Here is a 23,472-nt window from a genome sequence, read left to right as displayed (position 1 = left end):
AGTGGTTGTAAGGAATTACTTTGCTCTCGTTCCCTGCGGCCCTAAGGTTTGAGTTAAAACAGTCTGTCTACATGGAGTGTGAATATTTGTCATCCCTGATTCTCTGAATGGATGCCTTGTTCCCTTTAGGGCACTTTTCCCTAGTTAGTTCTAGAAGGCATGAAAGTGCTAAAATCTCCCTGCTGGCCACGCGGGGAACACCTGAAGGAGGAAGGAGACCATGTGACACCATCTCTTTGTGCAATACACTTTTATTTTCCTTTTACCTTTGCAGTCATCTTTGAGTAATTGTTGTGTGAACAATAGAATGGAATGAGATTACATTAAATTGTATGCAAATGGCTCTGGAACACCTTAACAATGATGACAAGGCGATTATAAATAACTTTTCTTTCCTTAGTAATATATATTTGCTTTTTAAAGTACATTAAAGAGCTGCCATATCTAGGGTTAGCTAGGAAAGAGCAATGGTACCATCCTGGGAGCCCACCTCCCTGAAAGTTTAGTCTCCAATTTTGAAAATCCTAAGGTTTACTATTCCTTAATATATAGTCAAGCAGAGGGCTAACTTGGGTGAAAGTATTTATTCTTGAAATTTAACAGCATTTTACCTTTTTGGTCATTGCACAAAAACCCTTTCTATTTTTCACTCCATCTGGGTATTCTGAAGAATTTCAAGTAAAACTCAGATTCTGTATCTTCAAGTTTATCACCTTTGGAATAACAAATCCTATCACAGAGAAGTCAAATGAGAGATGGGTACATAATTAGCAGTCTGATAGAATGGCAACATTTTATAGAGCATTCTATATGTTCCAATGAACCTCACATATGCCACTTTATGTAGAGGAAGTTTTAGATCTGAGACTGTTCCAAAGTAAAGCAGCCTCAGGCACATTCTTAATATGAAAGTTTGCAAGGCACCTCCCTCTCCCAAGAGACAATCAGACTGTGGATTGGTTTTTAGGCAAACAAACCGAAAGAGTAAGCATCTAAGTTCCTAAATCAGTCATTTCAAAAATCAAAAGTTATAAATACTCCAAAGATAGACCTGAATTTTTTTTGTTTAAATAACAAGAGATTAACTGCAAGAAGCATATAATCAAAAACTTTTCTTCTTATAGCTAAGGTGTGTAATGCATAAATATATGAAAAATAAAATTCACAGTCAGTTTTAAAACTAGAATTCAAGTTTGGCTAATAAATCTTAATTTTATAAGTATATTAATTTCTAAATACAACATAAAAGAGGCAGTATTGTCAGATGTACAATTAAAGTAGAACAGAAAGAACAACAATGAAAGAATAGGCTTCTGATAGAAAAAATTCCTTTTGTTGCCAATAAATAGGACCACCTGAGTGTATTTCAGATTCTTTTCACTTAAGGGATATCCGAATTGATTGCTGAGAATATTAAATAGCTTTTGGAAAACTTAGCAACAGTCGTGCAGTTGTGGCATTTGCTTGTTCTCATACTGTGGATTGCTAGAGAATAAAGCAGAACTCGGAGTGTTATAAGTTTAAAAAATTCTTTTTTATCCCATTTCATTGAAGCCAGACTCTTCACAACCTCTGATTTTGTGGGAAGTGGGAGGGAGGAGTGGGGGAGGAAGATTGAGGGAAGTGGTGTGAGGCGGGGGCATGACAGATCAGGGAGATGTCAAGGGACATACATCAGCTGACACTCAACTGGGCAAACCCGATCAGCTTCACCTCGTCGGGAATCTCAGACCCATCACAGCCGGAAGCCTGGAAAGGGAAAAAAACACCTTCAGTGCCAGTTGATCCAAGCAAAGGCACAGCCTACATGGGGCCACTGTCCCATCTCTTCCAGCACTGAATTACTACTGTAACAAATCTGGTCATCATGCTTGCTATCAAGTGTAGAAAATGTGGTGTGTTAATGGGAACAAATCCCTTCCCCTTGGCTTAAAGCTTTGAGACTGTCAAGAAAGTGATCTTAAATATACTTTCAAATTAGAGTTCCTTTGTAATTTAAAAGAAATATTACAATCAAATATCTTGGAATAAATTTAGCCAAAAAGGTGAAAGACCTGTACTCTGAAAACAGCAAGACACAAATGGAAAGATATACCATGAATTGGAGCAATTGTTAAAATATCCATATCACCCAATGCAATCCCTATCAAAATACCAATAGTAGTTTTCATAGGACTAGAACCAATACTCATAATTTGTATGGACCACAAAAGACGCCAAAGGAATCTTGAGAAAGAACAAAACAGGGAGGTATCAAAATCCCAAATTTCAAGATGTATAACAAAGTTATAGTAATCAAAATAGTATGATAGTGGGGCAAAAACACACACAGATCAATGGAAAAGGATGGAGAGCTCAGAAAGAATCCCATACTTACATGGTCAACTAATCTACAACAAAGGAGGCAAGCGTATACAATGAGGAAAAGACCGTCCTTTCAACAAACGGTGCTGGGAATATTGGACAGCTACATGCAAAGAATGAAACTAGGCCACTTTATTACACCATACACAAATATAAAATGAGTTGAGGGCCTAACATCATAAAAATCCTAGAGGAAAACAAAACAGGCAGTAACCTCTTGGATGTCAGGCCTAGCAACATTTTTCTGGACCTGTCTTCTCAGGCAAGGGGAACAAAAGCAAAAATAAACTATTGGAACTACACCAAAATAGTGTAGCAAAATTCCTTTGCATAGCAAAGGAAACCAACAAAATGAAAAGGCAACCCACTGAGTGGGAGAAGATATTTGCAAATTATATTTTGGATTATTGACCCCTTATCCAATATAATCCCCTATATTTCAACAACAACCAAAAAAATACATAATCCAGTAAAAAAAAAAAAAGGGCAGTGTACCTGAAGAGCCATTTTTCCAAAGAAGACATACAGATAGCCAAAATATACATGAAAAGATGCTCAACATCACTCATCATCAGGGAAATTTAAATCAAAATCCAAAGACATACCAACTTATACCTGTCAGAATGAATAGTATCAAAAGAAAAGAAATAAACGTTGGCAAGGACATGGAGAGAAGGTAACCTTTGTGTACTGTTGGATGGGAATGCAAGTCGGTACAACCACTGTGGAAATGAGTATGGAGGTTCCTCAAAAAATCAAAATAGAAATACCAGTAGTTCCACTACTAGTTATTTACCCAGAGAAAATGAAAGGATACATGCACCCCTATGTCTGTTGCAGCATTATTTATAGTAGCCAAGATCTCAAACCAACCTAGATGTCTATCCACAGATAAATGAATAAAGATGTAGTATGTGTATATACTGGAATATTACTCATCCATAAAGAGGAAGAGGATTTTGCCATTTGCAACAAGGATAGACCTAGAGGATATTATATTAAGTGAGATAAATCAGCCAGAGAAGGGAAAATATTGTATTTCCTTTACATGTGGAATCTAAAACACAAAACAAATGAACAACAATGAAACAGACTTGGTTGCCAGGAAGGAGAGGGTTGGGTGGATGGGCAAAATAGGTAAAGGGAAATGAGATGGACAAACTTCCAATTATTTAAAAAAAAAAAAATGATCAAAAAGAGCACAAGTGATTAAACAGGTCACTCAGGGTAAACCTGGTTTTTACGAAAAGGTGTCCTCTCTAAAACTAGCCAAAAAAAAAAAAAAAAAGTGGTTACCAAGTAGTAGAATGGTTCATGATAACTAACTGTTATTTTTCCATAACAGAATTTTATTTATAATATTTTAGGACATGTGTGGCCTAAAACTGACCCGAATTATAGTGTGTCAAATACTTTGATTTTTCTTCAAAATTAAAAGGAAGTGAAAACAAGTCCCTATGCATCACACCTTTCACTTGTCCTTATTGCAGTCCCCCACACCCCGGACACACACAAGATACTCAGATCACCATTCCAGGCCGCCTCTCCAGAATATAAATCAGAACCAGGCATTATGTAAGTGCTGCAAGTAGGGAGAAAAATGTTTGATGAATGACTGGGAATGGGCAATTAATTACTAACGGGCCATCCAAACCTTTTCTTGGCCTAATTCCTGCTAAATTATTGTCAAAACAATTAGTTTCCCATGTTAAAAAAAAAAAAAAAAAGCCCTTTCACACACACATCACAATGAACTGCTCTGAGCTGCTCCAAGAAACAGTACATAAACTCAGCCCTTTGTCAACTCCGGCAGTCTCCCTTACAATAAGCTAATTCTTAGAACAGGTAACTTGAATATTTTTAAGTAATTATCTTTAATGGTGTCAGCACTTATGCCTATATAAGAAAATCAACAGCCTAAAGAGTAGAAATATTAGTTGGCATTTAAAGAATTTACTCTGTGCCTCCAATGATTTCTCTAGTTTTACTTTGACAAGATATTTAGTAAAGGGCAGTAAGATCAAAAACATTCCTTTCCTTATCACTTTTAACATAGTAGTATAGACTAGGAGGCTTGTCAGATAAGGTGTTTGTCATACAGATACTGTGACACTCAACCACCCTCCCCCCGTTGCCCCCCAGCCACCACTGGTTTGCACTGTGTGCATCTCCCTAAACCTTCCTGCTATGTAGCTACTGCTAACAACAGTCACTCACTCGATGCAGTGGACGGGGGCAGACACAACGTGTGTAATTAACAGGCAAAAGACAAGCACCCCAGGAGCACCGATGGCTGCTGGCAGTGAGGAGAAGGGAGGGGCAAGGGTGAGCTGTGAAACGCATCCCTGCATCTCAAAGATACATTGGAAACTTGGCAGTGCGACTAGCAGGAGATTGAAATGACCCAAAATAAACCCAAAATATCCTAGAGTGGTTACGCCAACCAGACATAAGAGAAAAATCTGAAGTCCCTCTTGTGAAGAGTAGTGGAAGTGAGAATTTACAATGCAAGTGGGTGATTGAACCAGTGGTTATTGTGGGCACATCACACAGGGAGTCCACGTCTCCCCCTCCGCCCCAATGCCTCCTTCCTGCAGTGACACGGGAACATTCGGTTCTCTGGCAAAGAGGCACAGGCCAGGTTGCCTGGCTTTGGGTCAATCAGGCCCTCGGCTCTTCTTCCCCCACTACCCAGCTGACTCTCTTAATCAGGGCTGAGTCCTTGTCTCTGTCACTGTGGCCTGCAAAACACTGAGGGCAATATGCGGAAGATTCTGGAATCTACAGCAAAGGGACCAGAAACTCTGAAAGCAGAAGTTCTCAAACCTCTTGGTCTCAGATACCCTTTATACTCTGAAACTTTTGAAGTCCTTGATAATTTGTGTGTGTGTGTGTGTGTGTGTTTAAATCATTCACCACCATCAAGTGGGAATTATTCACGCAACCCTGGTTCAATATTCACAAATCAATGTGATAACATCATTAAGAGAAAGGAGAAAAACCACATCATTTCAATGGACACAAAAAACACTTGACAAAGTACAACCTTCATGATAAAAGCCTTCAACAGAGTAGGTTCAGAGGAAACATACCTCAATATAATAAAGTCCATCTATGAAAAACTCACAGCTAACATCCTTAATGGGGAAAATAGAGCTTTTCCTCTAAGGTTATGAACAAGACAAAGATTTCCATGCTCCCCACTTTTATTCAACATAATACTGAACGTCGTAGCCACAGCAATCAGGCAATAAAAATAAAAGGCATCCAAATCAGTAAGAAGTAAAACATTCACTATTTACAGATGACATGATACTATATATAGAAAACCCAAAAGACTCCACCAAAAAACTGCTAGAACTGATCAACAAATTCAGCAATGTCACAGGATGCAAAATCAATGTACAGAAATCTGTGGTCTTTTTATATATCAATAATGAAACAGAAATTAAGAAAACAATCCCATTTACAGTTGTGCCAATAATTGTAAGATATCAAGGAATAAAATACAGATGAAAGAAATGAAGAAGACACAAAGAAATGGAAAGACATTCCATGCTCATGGACTGAAAGTACAAATATTGTTACAATGTCTATTCTACCCAAAACAGTCAACAGGAAAATACCACCAGCATTTCCCACAAAACTAGAAAATCCTAGAATTTGTATAGAACTACAAAAGACCCTGAGTAGCCAGGGCAATCTTGAAAAAGCAAAGCTGGAGGCATCACAATTCTGGACTTCAAATTATATTGCAAAGCTGTAGTCATCAAAACAGTATGGTACAGGCATAAAAACAGACATACAGATCAACAGAGAAGAATAGAAAAACCCAGAAATAAACCCACAATTATATGGTCAATTAATCTTTTACGAGGAATAAAAGAGGACCCAATGGGCTAAAGACAGTCTGTTCAACAAACGGTGCTGGGAAAACTGGACTACTCTCTGACCCCATATACAAAAATTCAAAATAGATCAAAGACCTAAATGTGATATCTGAAACCATAAAAATCCTAGTAGAGAACACAAGCAGTAACCTCTTTGACACTGGCCATAGCAGCTTCCTACTAGGTAAGTCTGAGACCAGAGAAACAAATGCAAAAACTATTGGGACATCATCAAAATAAAAAGTTTCTATGCCAGCAAAGGAAACAAAACTAAAAGGCAGCCTACTGAAAGGGAGAAGATATTTGCAAATGACATCCAATAAAGAGTTAGTATCCAAAATGTATTTAAGAACTTGTAAAACTCAACATGTAAGAAATAATCTAATTATAAAATAGGCAGAAGACACGAACACATTTCTTCAAAGAAGATATATAGATGGCCAAGAGACACATGAAAAGATATTCACATCACTTACCATCAGGGAAATGTGACGAGATACAACCTCCTGTCAGAACTGCTAAATGCAACACAAGACACAACAGCTGTTCGCAAGGACGTAGAGAAAAGGAGCACTCAAGCGCTACCACTGGGAATGCAAACTTGTGCAGCCACTGTGGGAAAGAGTATGTGGGAGTTCCTCAAGAAGTCAGAACTACCCTATGATCCAGCAATTGCACTACTGAGTATTTACTCAAAGAATATAAAACCGCCAATTCAGAGGATACATGCACCTGCATGCCTCCAGCAGCATCCGCATTCTTCACCATAGCCAAGATACGGAAGCCGTCAGGCGTCCCTTAATAGGTGAATGGATAAAGAAGCTGTAGTATGTGTGTGTGTGTGTGTATACATGTATACACACACACACACACACACACACAATGGAATATCATTCAGCTATAAAAAGAATGAAATTTTGCTATTTGCAAAGACATGGATGGAGCTAGACAGTATAATGCTAAGCAAAAGGAGTCACAGAAAGACAAATACCATATGATTCCATTAATTTGTGGAAGTTAAGAAAATAAATAAGCAAAGGGAAAACAGAAAGAGGCAAACCAAGAAACAGACTCATAGAACAAACTGATGGTTACCAGTGGAGGGTGGGTAGGGGGATGGGTGAAACGGGATGGGGATTAAGGAGTGCACTTGTGATGAACACTGGGTGTTGTAGGGAAGTGTTGAATCATAGTATTGTTCACCTGAAACTAATATAACACTGTATGATAACTATACTGGAGTCAAAATAAAACTTAAAGAACTTAGTTTTTGCAGGTTATGTTTATTACACTATTTTAGAAATTAAGACTGAAAATTTTTAACATTATTAATCATGTTTAAAGTGTTAAGTATTAATTAAAAACAAACATGGTTATGTAGGTTATATTATACTGAAGGTCTCAGAAATTAAAACTGAGATATTTCTGAATTATTCATTTACTACTTCATTAAATCTAATAATAAATCCACTACATGCTAGCATAAATCATGAAAAATAACTAGTTTACCAAAACTAAGTGGCACTGTTTTATATTTTGAAAATCTCTTTAATGTCTTACTTAACAGAAGATGGTGAGATTTTCCTGCTTCCACATTCAATCTATTATTTTATGTTGTTTTCCTTGAAGTATATAAAGAAAATCCAGCCTCATATAAATATGTAGTTGAAAAAAAACCCAGAATTTTAAGAGTCTTGATAATTGTGGATATTATTTGTTAGTATTCCAAGACTTTCCAAATGGAGTTTCTTAAAAGTTGCGACATGGGATCTGAAACCATAGGATGGAAATTTCGTTGTCTGTTAGATTAAAACCATAGGTCTATCTTGCATTGTGAATTGATCTTTGACCCAAGTCTGATTTTTCTGCATCACTGAATTATGCAGTCCTTCCAACTGCTGACACAGTTTGATCTAGAATCTTGATGTTTCAATACACAGTGCCAACCAATCCTACTCGTTACTATCACACATCACTAACCTCATCAGAAAAGTAAGTACTGGGATGCTGTCAAGGTTACAGGGGCAGATGCAAGTTTTCCAAAGTCCTTTTTCTGCACTAAAGCTACAATTTATTATTGAGGACAAATACTGTCGGTTGTTTTCCTTAAAGTGTCAGGCTTACTTGGTTCATTTTGAAAAAGCGTCTGCCAAGTCCTTTGAATAACCACAGTTTGTCAGTCATTCTTCCAAGTAGAATTGGTGTTCCACGGGGACTGAAATGGCTAGTTCGGCTTACATAACTCAGTCCCACAAGAGCTCCGCCTGGAGACAACCACTACCCTTCAGTACACAGCCACACCGTGTGTTATTGCACTTGGCTTTGCTGCCTTTCCTGGATACCGCATTTTTTTTTTTTTAACAAATTGAAGGTTTGTGGCCATCCTGTACCAAGTAAGTCTATTGGTGTAATTTTTCCAAAAGCATTAGTTTGCTTCGTGTCTGTGTAACATTTTGGTATTTCTCACAGTTTTAAAAACTTTTTCATTATATTTGTTATGCTGATAAGACATAAGTGATCTCTGAGGTTACTTCTGCAACTGTTTTAGGGCCCACAAACCACGCTCATGTAAGCTGGCGAGCCTAACCCATAAATGTTGTGTGTGGTCTGACTGTTCCACTCACTGGCCGTTCCCTCCTCTCTCTCCCTCTCCTCAGGTCTCCTGATTCCTGGAGACACAGCTGTATTGAAATTAGGTAATTATTATTATTAAGTAATAACCCTACAGTTGCCTATAAGTGTTTAAGGGAAAGAAAGAATCACACATTTCTCACTTGAAATCAAAGCCTAGAAATGATTACGCTTAGTGAGGAAGGCAGAGACAGGCTATGAATGCAAAAGTTCAAGAAGGGTTCTTGAAGGAAACTGAAAGTATGCTACTCCTGTGAACACACAAATGATAAGAAAGCAAAACAACCCTGATTGCTGATACGAAGAGAGATTTGGTGGTCTGGATAGATCAAACCGGCCACCAAGTTCCCGTAAGCCAAAGCCTCATCCAGAGCAAGGTCCTGACTTTCTTTAATTTTCTGAAGACAGAGAGAAGTGAGGAAGCTGCAAAAGAAAAGCTGGAAGCCAACAGAGGTTGGCTCACGAGGTGTAAGAAAAGAAGCCATCTCCAGGACATAAACGTGCATGGTGAAGCAGCAGGTGCCAATGTGGAAGCTGCAGCAAGTTATCCAGAAGATAGAGCTAAGAGAATTGAAGATGGTGGCTACATTAAACAATAGATTTTCTGTGTAGACAAAAATGGCTTTCTATTGGAAGAAAATCCATCTCAGACTTCATAGCTAGAGAGGAGACATCGGTGCCTCTCTTCAAAACTTGAAAGGGGACAGGCTGACTCTTGTCAGGGGCTGATGTTAGCTGGTGGTTTTAAGTTGAAGTCCGTGCTCATTTACCATTCCAAAAATCCTAGGGCCCTTAAGAATTAATGCTGGAGCTAGTATACAATCTGTGCTCCATAAATGGAACAACAGCACATTTGCTTACAAAATGGTTTCCTGAATATTTGAAGCCCACTGTTCAGAACTGCTCAGAAAAGATTCCTTTCACAATATTACTGCTCACTGACAATGTACTTGGTTACCCAAGCAAGATATCTGGTGGAGATGGACAATGAGATTAATGTGGATTTCAGGCCTGCTAACACAACATCCATTCTGTAGTCCGCGGGTCAGGCAGTAATTTCAACTTGTGACCCGAGCCGAAGTCAGACACTCAACCAACTGAGCCACCCAGTGCCCCTCAACTTTCAAGTCTTATTATTTAAGAAATACATTTCATAAGGCTGTAGCTGCCATAAAACATGATTTCTCTGATGGATCTGGACAAAGCAAATAGAAACCTTCTGGAAAAATTCACCTTTCCAAATGCCATTAAGGGCATGAGTGACTCCTGGGAAGAGGTCAAAATGCCAACATTCACAAGGGTTTGGAAGAAATTGTTCCCAGTCCTCATGGATGACTTTGAGGGCTTCAAAGTTTCAGAGGAGAAAGTAACTTCAGGTGTCACAGAAACAGCAAGAGAACTAGAATTAGAAACGGGGCCTGAAGATGGGACTCAACTGACACAAGTCAGGATAAAACCTAAGCAGATGAAGAGTTGCTTTTTATGGCTGAGCAAAGTGGTTTCTTGAATGCAATCTACTTCTGGTACAGATGCTGTGAAGACTGTTGAAGTGGCAACGAAGGATTTAGTATTTCCACCTCCAACTTGGGTGTGCCTTGGGACCACTGGAAATTTGAAAATCTACACTGCCATCCCAGAGGTCGTGAATGAACTGGTCTGGGTACTGGGATTTTTGAGCTCGATTGATGACGCAAAGGTTCAGGAGAGTTGGAACCACTGTTCTACCCGAGTGCTTCTGAAAGTGTGAAACACTGAGTTAGCTCCACATTTCCTATACGCAGAGCTTCTCAAACCTTAGCATCACCTGGAGTGCTAATCGGTTAAAACCGATTCCTGTGCCCCAACCCCCAGGGACTCTGATTCACAGGCCTGGGATGTGGCCCTAGAATTTACATTTTTATCAGGTTTCCAGATGAAGCGGACACTGCTGGTCTGGGGGACCCCACTTGGAGAACCAGTGTCTCAGACTGGAGCAGGAGGCTCAGAACAGCTACCTGGTTCTTCTTGACCTGATAGGTTCCCTAAGGATTTTCCCTCCCTTCCCTTCCCCTTTCAGTAGGGAGAAAGAGTTAAAACTCTTAAGTAGTTTTAAATCTCATTTTGGCCCTCGCTTTACCTGTGCTTCAGGAATGCTGCTTTAGGTTATGCAGCCTCCAACTATGCCTGAGCTGACAGCCTCGAAAACTAAGGCCCATTAGTTAGTCATTAATTGACAAAATGCCTATGAAAATCACTGTAGGTAATGCATGTTATTAAATTTCAGTATCTAAAATCTACAATGCTCATGTAAATGTGTACCAATTGGATGTTAATTACATATAGTCATAGTTTGTATTCTATCTTTAAGGGCAAACAATCTTTCTTATTTTTACTAATGTAATTTCAAAAATTCCGTGTTGAAAGTAGCAAGATTCAATAAATTTTTATAAAACTGCAAAGGAGCAAATTTAAAAATGCCTTAAAAGATGTTTATGAAGACTTGTCCCAAGGCAAGGCTTATGACAATCAACAAGAGGACAGTACTGAGATGCGGAACTCAAAGCATGTTACAACCTGAGCCGAAACGCCCTCTGCTTGAACCACTTTGTTAAAAGTGTTGTATATGAATGAACAAGGTTTCTGATCTTCCTGCCTCTGGCCGCGCCAACGATGGAAATCCGGCTTCATCTGACACACAGTAAGTGAAGTATAAGATCTCACTGGGCAGGGAAAGAAGTATATGCTCTCCTTGATATAACCAATATCCTTGCTCCCTGGGCCACTGTTTTTCTTATATAAGCGGATATATAAGGACAGACACCTTTTCAAAGTTGAGCCACATAATTCTAATAGCGGTAGGAAAGTAGAGAGAAAAGAGATCAGAGACTGAACTATCTACCAAACAGCATGTTTCTCAGCCATGGCTAAATACTGGAATTACCAGGGGATGCTTTGAAGATGCCCAAAAGCCAGGCTGCACCAAAAGCAATTACATTAAGGATACCTGGGATGGGACACAGGCAGCAGTAACTTTTTAAAAGTGCCCCAACCACCTCCTGTGTAACCCACTGTTCTGTGAGGTAAAGAACCACAGGAGCAAGATACAACTTGTTCTTTAGACCATTTTCAGGCTCCTGACACTCTCCTTTAGAAAGCAAAAAAAAGCTTGGAGATAAAAATGATAAACAGCTGAGAGATAAAAGGCCTATGAGCAGCAGTAGTTTTTGAGGAAAAGTGCTTCTGAAATCCTTTGATCTTTTGTTCTTCAAGGAAATAGCCAAATGGATGAACGAAGGCAAACGCATTTGAATCTCTGTGGTTTCACCAGGATGTTAGTGTTCTACAGAAGATTAGGCCAAGAAGCAGTTCAAATTAGCTCTATCAAGTGGCTCTCAAACTGGCTGGTGAGTGGTAACAACAAAGAGGCCCCCTCGGGTTTAACGAGGGCTGGAGAGAGGTAAGTGCCAGAAATAGGAGGACACTCGTGAATCTGGCTTTATTTAACATCTTTAGCTACCTTTTGGGGGAAAAGCCATTAACTTCCATTTACTGGGAACAGCACATTACTACGTTCTCAAGCTATCGGGGGAAGGGAAGACTTGCATGGGTTCTCTGGCAGGACTCCTGCACCACACAGGCCAATGCTGCTCAATCTGCTTCAAGTACAGAAGAGAATCTGTCTCAACCAGTGTCAGTATGGGGTCCACTTACCCGGGATCATACAGTGCAGACGCTGCAAGTTCAACTCTGGTCTTGCATCACAGCTCATACTCTTCAACAACGGTTGATTCTTATAGGCAGGACCCTGCAGCCTTGCGGCTTTATGGTCTTCCAAAAGGAGGAATCCACAAAGAAACAGAAAACCATAATTCCACAAGGCTGTGGGGTCCTATCTCTAAGAATGAACTGTTGTCAGAGTCTGGGCTGTGATGTGAGACCAGAGTTGAATTTGCTGTGTCTGCGCTGTATGATCCTGGGTAAGTGGACCAACCACACAGGGTCTCAGATTCCTAGAACATAAATGAGCCTATTGGGGGCGCCTGGGTGGCTAAGTTGGTTAAGCGTTTGGCTTCGGCTCAGGTCATGATCTCTTGGTTCATGGGTTCGAGCCCCGCATTGGGCTCTGTGCTGACAGCTAGCTCAGAGCCTGGAGTCTGCTTCGGATTCTGTGTCTCCCTCTCTCTCTAACCCTCCCCTACTCATGCTGTCTCTGTCTCTCAAAAATAAACATTAAAAAAAAATGAGCCTATTGATATCACAATCTTGTGGGACCGTGAGGACTAAATTAACTGAGGTGAAGTATCTAAAACACTTCACGCACTGTCTAGCAAACAGTGGATGCATAAGAAAGTGATTCTTCTTATTTCTGCAGGCAAGGGCAAGGACTTTAAAGGGACTCTAAAAAGAGGCCAGGAAGCAGAAGTCCCCATCCTAATCATTTTACAGGGATTAAAACAAACGTAAGGAAAAATCAATGATGGCTGAAATTTTTCTAAGTGACGTTTGTGTTATTCTGGCATACTTTAATTATCAAGCCTCTGCAGTGTGCCAGCCACTGTAGTAGGCATTGGGGGGTCCAAGGCAGAAGCCTCTGGCCACTGGAACTTCTAGACCGCCTAGAGGTACGAATTTGTGTGGGAGAACAGAGGAGGATCACCTAAGCCAGGGGATGTCAGAGAAGGCTTCCTGGAGAATGTGAAAGGTAAGGAGAAAGTCAGAACATGCTGAGGTGCTAGGGAGACCAAGGAGCAGCCTGGAGAAGTTGGAGGAATGTCAGTTAGAGGAGGAAGCACATGCAAGAGGCCAGCAGATGAAACTGAAACCAGCAGCAGACAGGGAACGAGGGTGAGAGAGGCAGAAGGAACGAGGGCAGCCTCAGAAAGGCAGAGCAGGAGCCTGAAAGGGAGGTCTGGTCAGGGGTCTGAGTTGCAGCAGAGGACAGGGGAGAAGCACGCAAGCACGCGGAGCGCGGTGCCATGCAGAAGCACCCAGTCACAGCCAGTGGGGTGACTGGAGCCAGAGGCTGGCAAACTGCAGGCAGGAAGATCTGTTTCGGAAAGAGGATCCCACTCGGGTGCCGGAAACAGAGATGAAGACGACAGAGTCATGTGAGAATCTGGAGAAACAATAAAGTAGAAGATGAGGGGAGTTTTACATGATTTTTACTGTTCAGAGAAGGTATAGTAGGTGCTTTTAAAAAAATATATTTATTTTTGGGAGAGTGCAAGCAGGGAGGGGCAGAGAGAGGGGGACAGAGAATCTGAAGCCCCACCTGCCTGAACTGGCTGACAGCAGCAAGCCCCATGTGTGGCCTGAACTCACAAGTGCTAGATCATGGCCTACGCCAAAGTCCGAAGCTCAACTGACTGAGCCGCGCCTCTATGGTAGGTGTTTTTACAAGACCTTCAGTAATAGCAAAGGGCAGGGGAGTCCCCCTCCTGTTTCATAGGTAAGCAGTTTAGGGAGTGTGGTTAAGCCAGCACAAAAGCTTTCATCTCTTTTTTCTGTTTACATATTCAAAATGAAGCCAATCTTCTGGAGGTGGTGTGTTACAACTTCTTATGGTATAAAAAATGAATAAGGAAACATTAATATTGGCTTGAAAACCTGACACAGGATGCCATTTTCTCCATCAATACATTCTCATATGAATGAAATATGTTCACAGAAATGTAGGTGGGTTAGAATCATAATAGAGGTGACGGAAGAGTTATAAACCAGAAGATGGATTTTTCAATTTGTTAATTTTATCATCCTGTGTCTGAGTAAACTGTTCTCTTTGTTATCGAAAACACATTTCTTCAGATAAATTCTTTCTGTGAGAATCTTTGTGTTTTGCTTTCATCCCACAGCCTAGCCATCTGAAATCAGACAAGAGGCAAGATCCAGAAAATTCATTAGCACAGGGCTAACATTTACTGTAACTGATCATTTTCATGTCTTTGACTGTGTACACTTTCCATTAAATTTTCACAAGAAATAAAAAAGACAGATCATCAATATATATTGTGCACAGCAAAGTGTTAGTCATTTATGTCTTAAATTGCTTGCAGCATTGTGACTAGCTCTTGATAAGATTTATAATTTTAAAATGAGTCACTTAATGTACTGTTTGCTAAAACTTTCAGCAAAGTAGTCGTTTTTGACTGTTCAGACTGCTATTTCTGGTCATGATCATCCTCTCTCTTGGTTTCAGAATGCTGCCAGAATGCTCAGGATCTATACCTTTATGGCCACTCCAGTTCTCACATTTCAAGTCTGCTAGTGCAGAAAAACTGCTGGAATACCTCTTCTCTACGAGAATCTATTGCTGTGATTTGAAATGGGGAGTTAAAATGTTAGGTCTTTGTTCATGAGCCTTCAGTGAGTAGTTCTACAATCACTTCCAATTACCTAAACGGTTTCTACAACAATCAGCCTCAATTTTTAAAAGTTAGAACCACTTGGCTTTCACTCCAAGAAAGCTTTATTAAGAGTGTTGGTTGGAATGAAGTTTAATTTTGCCTATATGGTCAAGGTGCCACACAAACTGAAAGCAAAATGGTACAGGCTTCAAGATTTCTCCAATGACCTCTCTTAAAGATGTACTAGGAAATTAGCTAGGGAATTCCTGGTCATGGTCAGAAAATGTTCCCAGATGTTAAACAGGCAAACGACAGATGCAAAAATGGATCCCAAAAGAAAGCAACAGTAGCAACAGCATCACAGGGCAGGTTATTAAACTGTTACTGTTCCTGGCTGGCAGAGCTTGGCAAAGTGTTTACCTTCTTACCAGAACTTTCCACTTACTAATTTAAAAGGCGAAAGATTTTTACAATCTGAAGAGAGATTGGAGTATCAACTTACCAATTTAAATGTCAGTGTTTTTAAAGCTTTGGGATCATCTACAATCTTCTGTAAATTAGCAGCCACTGAAAAATACAAACATGGAGAAACAGTGTTGAAATTATTTACAATAACACTGGGTTTTCACATCAGTGGTTCAGAAAATCTGGCTAATCAGGCAATAAGCTACAAAATTATTTCTTTCACATTTACAAAGTCCATATAAATAACCAAATTAGTCTCATACATTTTCTCCAATTTATATCTTCAGCACATCTGAATTAGTCACCATAGGTTGAGCCCACGTTTCATAAAATAAAATGGGAAATTACTTGCTAGTGGAAAGCAGCCTCCACTCTTTTGTACCACTTGGTTTTTCTCAACACTTATTACTACAAAATTTACTAGCCAGCAGAGGGCAGCACAAAACAAAGAGGAGACTCTGAAAGTCATAGGTCAGTACATTTGAACCTCTCTCTCCCATAAATTCACTCAATTCTCTGCACTCAATTTTATCAAAGCAACAAAATACAGTGGATAACCTCTACGACCCGGGCATGTGTGTGAATGCTTTCAGAGCAGGACGATCTGTCAAACCAGTGTAGTGCCACCTTGAACAATACCCAAGTTGGCTGAACGGGGTCAAGCACGAGAGGCTGTCAGTGTGGAGCTCAATAGAGAAGATATGTTTTCAGTAGTAGCAGGATTCATCAGAGACCCGTCCCATTTTCCCTGGTGTCATCACATATTTGATACTCTAGCAGGGAAGTCAGCCTTTTCTGCTTACTCATTCTGGCTTAGGATATAGAATTATCAAAAGGTAATGTCGATGGAAATTTAAAACTTTGCTCTTTCCATATCTAAATCTAAAGTATAAAGTGATGAAAATCAAGCAAGGGCTGCTGGTGAGGGTACAATAAATGACTATGGAAGAAATTAAAGAGGGTTCCGTTTATCATTTTTACTTCCCACATGGAAAATTATCTGCTGCTCAGTAGTTAGGTACCTGAAAAGTTATGTAGCTATTTTAAGATTAAAAAAAAAAAAGATAACATATATTGAGAAAAGTGTTTCCAGTAGAAAGAAATCTGCACATTTCATGTTTCTCTAAGGTGGGATAAAAGAAACACAGATACATGGATTTCCTGAAGATTAGTTATTTAATTCATCAGCTGCAGAAGAGAAAAAAATGAAAATTATATGCTCAATATGGCCTATTTCTCTTTATAAACCGTAATTACAAGTATCATTTTATCTTCGTTTGTTGCCCTTAATACTTCCCCTCCGAGCAATGAAACTGCAAAGTTTCATTTATGAGAACTCCCCCTCCCTCCACATCGTCTCCTTTCTTTTGCAAGTTTGCATGTGGGGGCAAAAGAATCACTACCTCAATATTAGATATCAGCGCCAAGCATCTCTTGGCCTCCTCCGTGGTTTCCTGAACATATTTCAGATGCTAAAATCATCTAGTAAATCCACGCAAGAAACACTGGCTCAGGGGGGTGAAAGGCTGTGCTGTGAAACGCTGTCCAGCAAAGCCAGTGTTTATGATGTCAGGGCGTTCTGACTGCAAATTACAGCAGCTGAGCACAGTCACCATTTTCTTAAAACATAAAAGTGTTCTAATAGCCCCTCTGATTTGGGCTGATTTCATGAGTGGCCATAAAGTCTTCATATGAATTTCAGTAGTTTCATTAGAAGCCCTCTGTTAATGTGGATGATTTGCTGCTCTGTCATGTTTCACCAGAAGCAGTGCTTTGTCCTCCACTAATTCAGAACCCTCTCTCTGACGTGCACGCCCGTGTGCTGGGGCCCATCTCCCAGGAACGCGGCTAAGCAAGTTGTAGACTAGAGGGCAAAGCTGAAATACTAGCATCTTAAACAATCATCCCGGAAGCCATGCTCCCCAATTGTGAACCCTGCGCCTCGGGGACATTAGAAATTCAAATTCTGTCTTCATCTCAAAGCAAAAATAGCAAAACTGGCCACTTACCTGATTACTTATCCCAGCTGCTAGGCTTATTTTCAATTTAGTTGATTCTAATTTGTTGTAAAGTGCTATAAAATACCTTCATTTAACTGACATCACATAAAATTCAAGGTGATGTTAATTTCTCTTCCACTAGCAATGCTCATTAAAAAGATGGGTGTCACTGTTTTCTCCCTTCTCCTGACTGTGCACCTGGATTTCAAAAATAAAAATGTTCCTTACCTGGAATGTGAGCCCAGAGGAAGGGTTGGACAGGGCTGGTTAACTTTACAGCTTCTTAAGTACGTGCTGGTCACACTCAACTTCATGTTTTGAGGTGCTTTAGGTTTCCCCAAAATATGGGGCTTCAGAACCCTGCTTCCTTACTGGCCATCAACTTCTCTCCAATCCCTCCTGGCTTTCCCAAATAGAACCCATTTCCCTCATTTTGGATGGAGACTGTTCTCTCCCGTGGGCAGGCCCCTGCCCACCCCATGCCCTCTCTTCAGGTACAAGTGCTCTCAGAGTTTCTTGTTCAGAAAACACTCACTGAGGACCAGGGATTGTGGGCATCTTGTCCTACCTACCACTGTGGCTACACAGTACCTTTGTGGGAGCCCTCTATTTCTTGGCTAGTTTTGTGTCTGTGTCATACTTGAGGCTTGAATCAGGGCTACAAATTCTATGTGCTCTTTTTGAATAACATTTGGCCTAAGGTATGGTAGGTATTGTGCTTTATGAACCTGTAATAATACCATTAACAAACACATGAAAAAGATGTTGATGCTCAGTATCTCCCTGAATCCAAAAGAGAAGAAAATAAGACTGTGCTGGGGGTAATCCATCAGAGGCAAGGCAGCAGAGCTGCCATCTCCTTGGCAAACTAAGATAGCATTCTCCAGACATCCAGACACTGTTTTCTCTATGAACTCCTTGTACTACTCAAATTCTCCACATTTTGACAGTTAGAAAAGTAATAGTTACATAATGACTATTTAGAGTCTGTTTGCATTACAGGTAATTAGTGGAAAGATTCCCTTTTCTCCCCAGATACCAGGGTGTCCCAACAGTCTTCTATAGTACTGATGTTCTAGTGGCCAGGAATTAATTTATCTAATTTGAGCTATTCCCAAACAAAAGTGTGGAGAAAAGCACTCCAATGAACCCCAAATCGAAGGCATTCCCCTAGGAGGAAATTCTGAGTGAAGACAAAAGTGCAGACTTGGGTTACCTGATGTCACAATACTGTTTGATCCAAAGACACACCCTGAACATCTGCTCTGTATCCTGTGTTGCTGCAGAAAGGCAGCATAAGATTGCAAAGCAAGAAAAAGACAGATGCCAAAAGAAAATGGGAGCTTCTAAGTAAGGGGGAAAGGAAATGATAGGGGGGTGGAGATCTTATGGATACTGCTGTAATGCTAATGTGAAATTACAGCTAATTAACTATTATGTTTGGGACAAAATACAAGAGATTCACCCTAGTATTTTCCCTAAATTCCCAGGTTCTTATCTTCAGGACAGGAGTGTAGCACAGTGTGTAAGTGCATGCATCCTCCAGCCAGAGTGCCTGGGTTCAAATCCTGCTCCCTGCTTAGAGCCACGTGGCTCCATGAACTCGGGCAAGTTTACTTTGGCTTCTTGTGATAGAGTCTACACATCTATAAAATGTGGGTATTAATAGTGCTTGTCTGACTGGGTTCTTCAGGGGATTGAGTTAATATACATCCAGTGTTTAGTGCCTGATGTATTGTAAGTACATAACAAATATTAGCTTACTATCTCTACCCTGGACAAATGCATATTTTAGCTGGTTTTCTTGCTTTCAATCTTAACCCATGAGCTCTCTTACACTTACCAGAGTTACTTGGAGAATCTAAGTCATAAACTAGAATGTGCTGCCTCCTTAGGTAATACTGCTTAATCATTTATGTCAACTTTAGGATTAAAGCCAAGTTTTTAATTTGGTCTATGAGTCCCTCCATGGTCTGGCCCAACCTACCTCTTCGGTTCATATTCCGCCTTGTCCTACCTTGGATTTTCCCAGGAAGAGCTCCATAACCACCCCTTTTCTAGATATCTACCACTACTCTCATTATTCCACTAAAACAATCCATTATAGATTTCGTTTCCCCGGTTGATTCATATTTTTGTGATAACCTAAAATCTTATTCATCTCAGCAAAAGGTTTATCTTTGAAATGCACAGATATTTAGAGAGACTAAGGCCTTCTTACCACCTCCACTGCCTGCGCAGGTGCAGCTGCCGTCGTCTCGTCTAGACCCACACGGCGGCCTCGCGTCTCTCTGCTTCCATCCTCGTCCCTCAATGGCTCAGCTTCTACCCTGCGGTCAGATGCGCCTTCTCCAACAGTTTTGCCTTTGTTTGCAATTGTTTACTTCTTTTCATTTCCTACCCCCAGCCCATTTCATCTATAGGGAACCAGCAAAATTGACTATTTTTCATTGTTTTTCAAGAGATGAGAGTCTTGGTCACTCCAGAGGTAAGCCACCCAGACTAGCATAGGTGGTAACCCCAACAAAGAGCATCTACAATGGGTAAGTGGAGAATGGACATGATGAGCATCAGTGTGGCCTCAATATTATCTGTAGCACTAACCTTTCCTTTTACAATTCTGCCCAGGAAAAGAAACCAGCTGCTCCTGGAGGAACTATTCCCAGGTGGATCTCAGCAGTATAAGGGGTGGACTACAGTGAATACTTTGGTGTACAGCCCAGATCTTCTCTTTAGGAATGAGGCAAATATTCTCCCATCTGCTGGGATAATTGTTGGCAGATGACTCTTAGCTTTGTCCCTCTATGGGACTTCTGCCTTGGAATCCTTAAGATTAAAATCCATGGACAAACATGGTACAACCTTAGAAGACATTTCTAGGATTAAATTTATAAGACGGTGAAAATGAAAGAGAAACACAAAATTAAAGGATGTAAAATATGATACCAAATATCTGAAAAGTAGAGAGGAGAGGGTTAGAGAATGAATTCAAAATTAAGCAGCCACCAGCTGAACATAGACTGCTGTATGAAAATTTTATATATTAACCAAATGGGAACCACAAATCAAAAATAAAGTTAGGTATATGCAAAAAATGAGGAGAAAGGAATCCAAGTATATCACTAAAGAAAACCAACAAACCATGAAGCAAAGAAAAAGAAAAAAGGATCAGGGAAAAACTAAAAGACAACCAAAAAACAAGTAACAAAATGGCAGTAAGTATGTATTTAGCAATAATTACTTTGAATGTAAATGGACTAATGCTCCAATTGAATGACATAGGGTGACAGATTGTATAAACAAGATTCATCTATATACTGTCTACAAGAGACTCATTTCAGGCCTAAAGACACCTACAGATTGAAAGAGAGGTGATAAAGAAATATTTATCATCCAAATGGATGCCGAAAAAAGCCAAAGTAGCATTACTTATTTTGGATAAAATAGACTTTAAAACCAAGTCTGTAAGAAGAGACAAAGAAGGACGCTATATAATAAAAGTGACAATCCAATAAGAGGATATAACAATTGTAAATATGTGTGCACCCAACATAAGAACACCAAAATACATAAAACTGTTAATAACAAACATAAAGGAACTAATTGATAGCAAAACAATAATAGTAGGGAACTTTAATACCCCACTTACATGGATGGACAGACCACCCAAACAGAAAATCAATAAGGAGACTGTGGCTTTGAATGACACACTGGACCATGTAGATTTAACAGATATATTCAGAACATTCCATCCTAAAATGGCAGAATACACATTCTTTTCAAATGCACACTGACCATTCTCCAGAATAGATCACATATTAGGCCACAAAAAAAAGCCTCAACAAATTAAAAAATAGTGAAGTCATACCATGTATCTTTTCTGACTTTAACACTATGAAACTAGAAATAACCCACAAGAAACAATATGGAAAGATCACAAATATATGGAGGTTAAATAATATGCTATTCAATAATAAATGAGTCAACCAAGAAATCAAGAAAGAAATCGAAAAGTATATGGAAACAAATGAAAATGAAAACAAAATGGTCTAAAACCTTCAGGATGCAACAAAAACAGTTCTAAGGGGGAAGTTTATAGCAATATAGCCTACTTTAAGAAGAAGCAAGAAAAATCACAAACAACTTAACCTTATACCTAACAGAGCTGGAAAAAGAATAAACAAAAACCTAATACTAGCAGAAAGAAGAGAATAATAGGGGAAAAAGCACAAATAAGTGATACAGAATCAACAACAAAAAAACCAACAAAAAACAGTAGAACAAATCAATGAAATCAGGAGCTGGTTCTTTGAAAACATCAATGAGATTGATAAAGTGCCAGCCAGAGTTCTCAAAAAAAAAAAAAAAAAAAAGAGTGAGAGAAAGGATTCAAACAAACAAAACCACCAATGAAAAAGGAGAAATAATACCACAGCAATACAAAAAATTATAAGAGAACATTATGAAAAAGCATATGCCAACAAATTGGACAACTCAGTAGAATGGATAAATTCCTAGAAACATATGAACTACCAAAACTGAAGCAGGAAGAACAACAAAAAAAAATGGAACAGACTGATTACCAGCAGTGAGCTTAAATCAGCAATCAAAAAACTCCCAATAAGCCAAAGTCCAGGACCAGGTGACTTAACAGGTGAATTCTACCATAAATTTAAAGAAGACTTAATACCTATTCTTCTTAAACTATTTCAAAAAAATAGAAGGAAAGCTTCCAAACTCATTCTGTGGGGTCAATACCACCCTGAAACCAAAACCAGATAAAGATACCACGAAAGAAGAGAACTACAGGCCAATATCTCTGATGGACATCATTGCAAAACTCCTCAACAAAATACTAGCAAACCAAATCCAAAAGTACCAAACCAACCCAAACTATTAACCATGATCAAATGGAATTTATTCTAAAAATGGAAGGTAGCTCAATATTCACAAATCAATCATCATGATACATCACATCAATAAGAAAAAGGATAAAAACCACATAATTATTTCAACAAAGAAAAAGCATCCAACAAAGCACAACATTCATTCATGATAAAATCTTTCAAAAAGTTGGTTTAGAAGGAATATACCTCAACATACTAAAGGCCACAGATGAGAGACTCACAGAGAAATCCATGCTCACTGGGGAAAAATTGAGAGCATTCCCCCTAAGGTCAGGAACAAGACAAGGATCTCCACTCTCACCACTTTTATTCAACATAGTACTGGAATTCCTAGCCACAGCAATCAGACAACAAGAAGAAAGAAAAAGCATCCAAACTCTTAAGGAAGAAGGAAAATTTCCACTATTTGCAGATGACAGGATACTATATATAGCACACTCAAAAGACTCCACTAAAAAAACTGTAGAACTCATAAATGAATTTGGTGAAATCATAGGACACAAAATTAATGTGCAAAAATATGTTGCATTTCTATACACTAATAATGAAGCAGCAGAAAGAGAAATTAAGAAAACAATCCCATTTACAGCTGCAACAAAAATAGTAAGATGCCTAAGAATAAACTTAACCAAAGAGGTAAAAGACCTGTACTCTGAAAACTATAAAACACTAATGAAATAAACTGAAGATGACACAAAGAAATGGAAAGATATCCCATGAGTTCATGGGTTGGAAGCAAATATTGTTAAAATGTTTATGCTACCCAAAGCTATCTATAGATTTCATGCAATCCCTATCAAAATACCAACAGCGTTTTTCACAGAATGAGGGAAAAAAACCCTAAAATTTATATGAAACCACAAAAGACCCCAAATAGCCAAAATAACTTTGA

The 23,472-nt window shown here is 39.4% G+C and overlaps 1 protein-coding gene across 1 annotated transcript in view; it reads right to left on the bottom strand.

Annotated features, from left to right (window-relative positions):
• Nucleotides 1–233: 233 nt before the first annotated feature.
• STK39 (serine/threonine kinase 39) overlaps nt 234–23,472 on the bottom strand; it is a gene marked incomplete at its 5' end in the record, with an annotated part of 389,113 nt that continues 365,874 nt past the window's right edge. The window contains 3 exons of the mRNA XM_029933312.1: nt 234–730; nt 1,691–1,749; nt 15,711–15,775. Of these exons, the coding sequence (XP_029789172.1) occupies nt 640–730; nt 1,691–1,749; nt 15,711–15,775 (215 nt within the window). The remainder of the gene's footprint in view (nt 731–1,690; nt 1,750–15,710; nt 15,776–23,472) is intronic.

This window comes from Suricata suricatta, chromosome 3, assembly GCF_006229205.1.
Source record: "Suricata suricatta isolate VVHF042 chromosome 3, meerkat_22Aug2017_6uvM2_HiC, whole genome shotgun sequence".
Classification (NCBI taxonomy): Eukaryota; Metazoa; Chordata; class Mammalia; order Carnivora; family Herpestidae; genus Suricata; species Suricata suricatta.
This window is presented reverse-complemented; position numbering and strand designations above follow the sequence as displayed.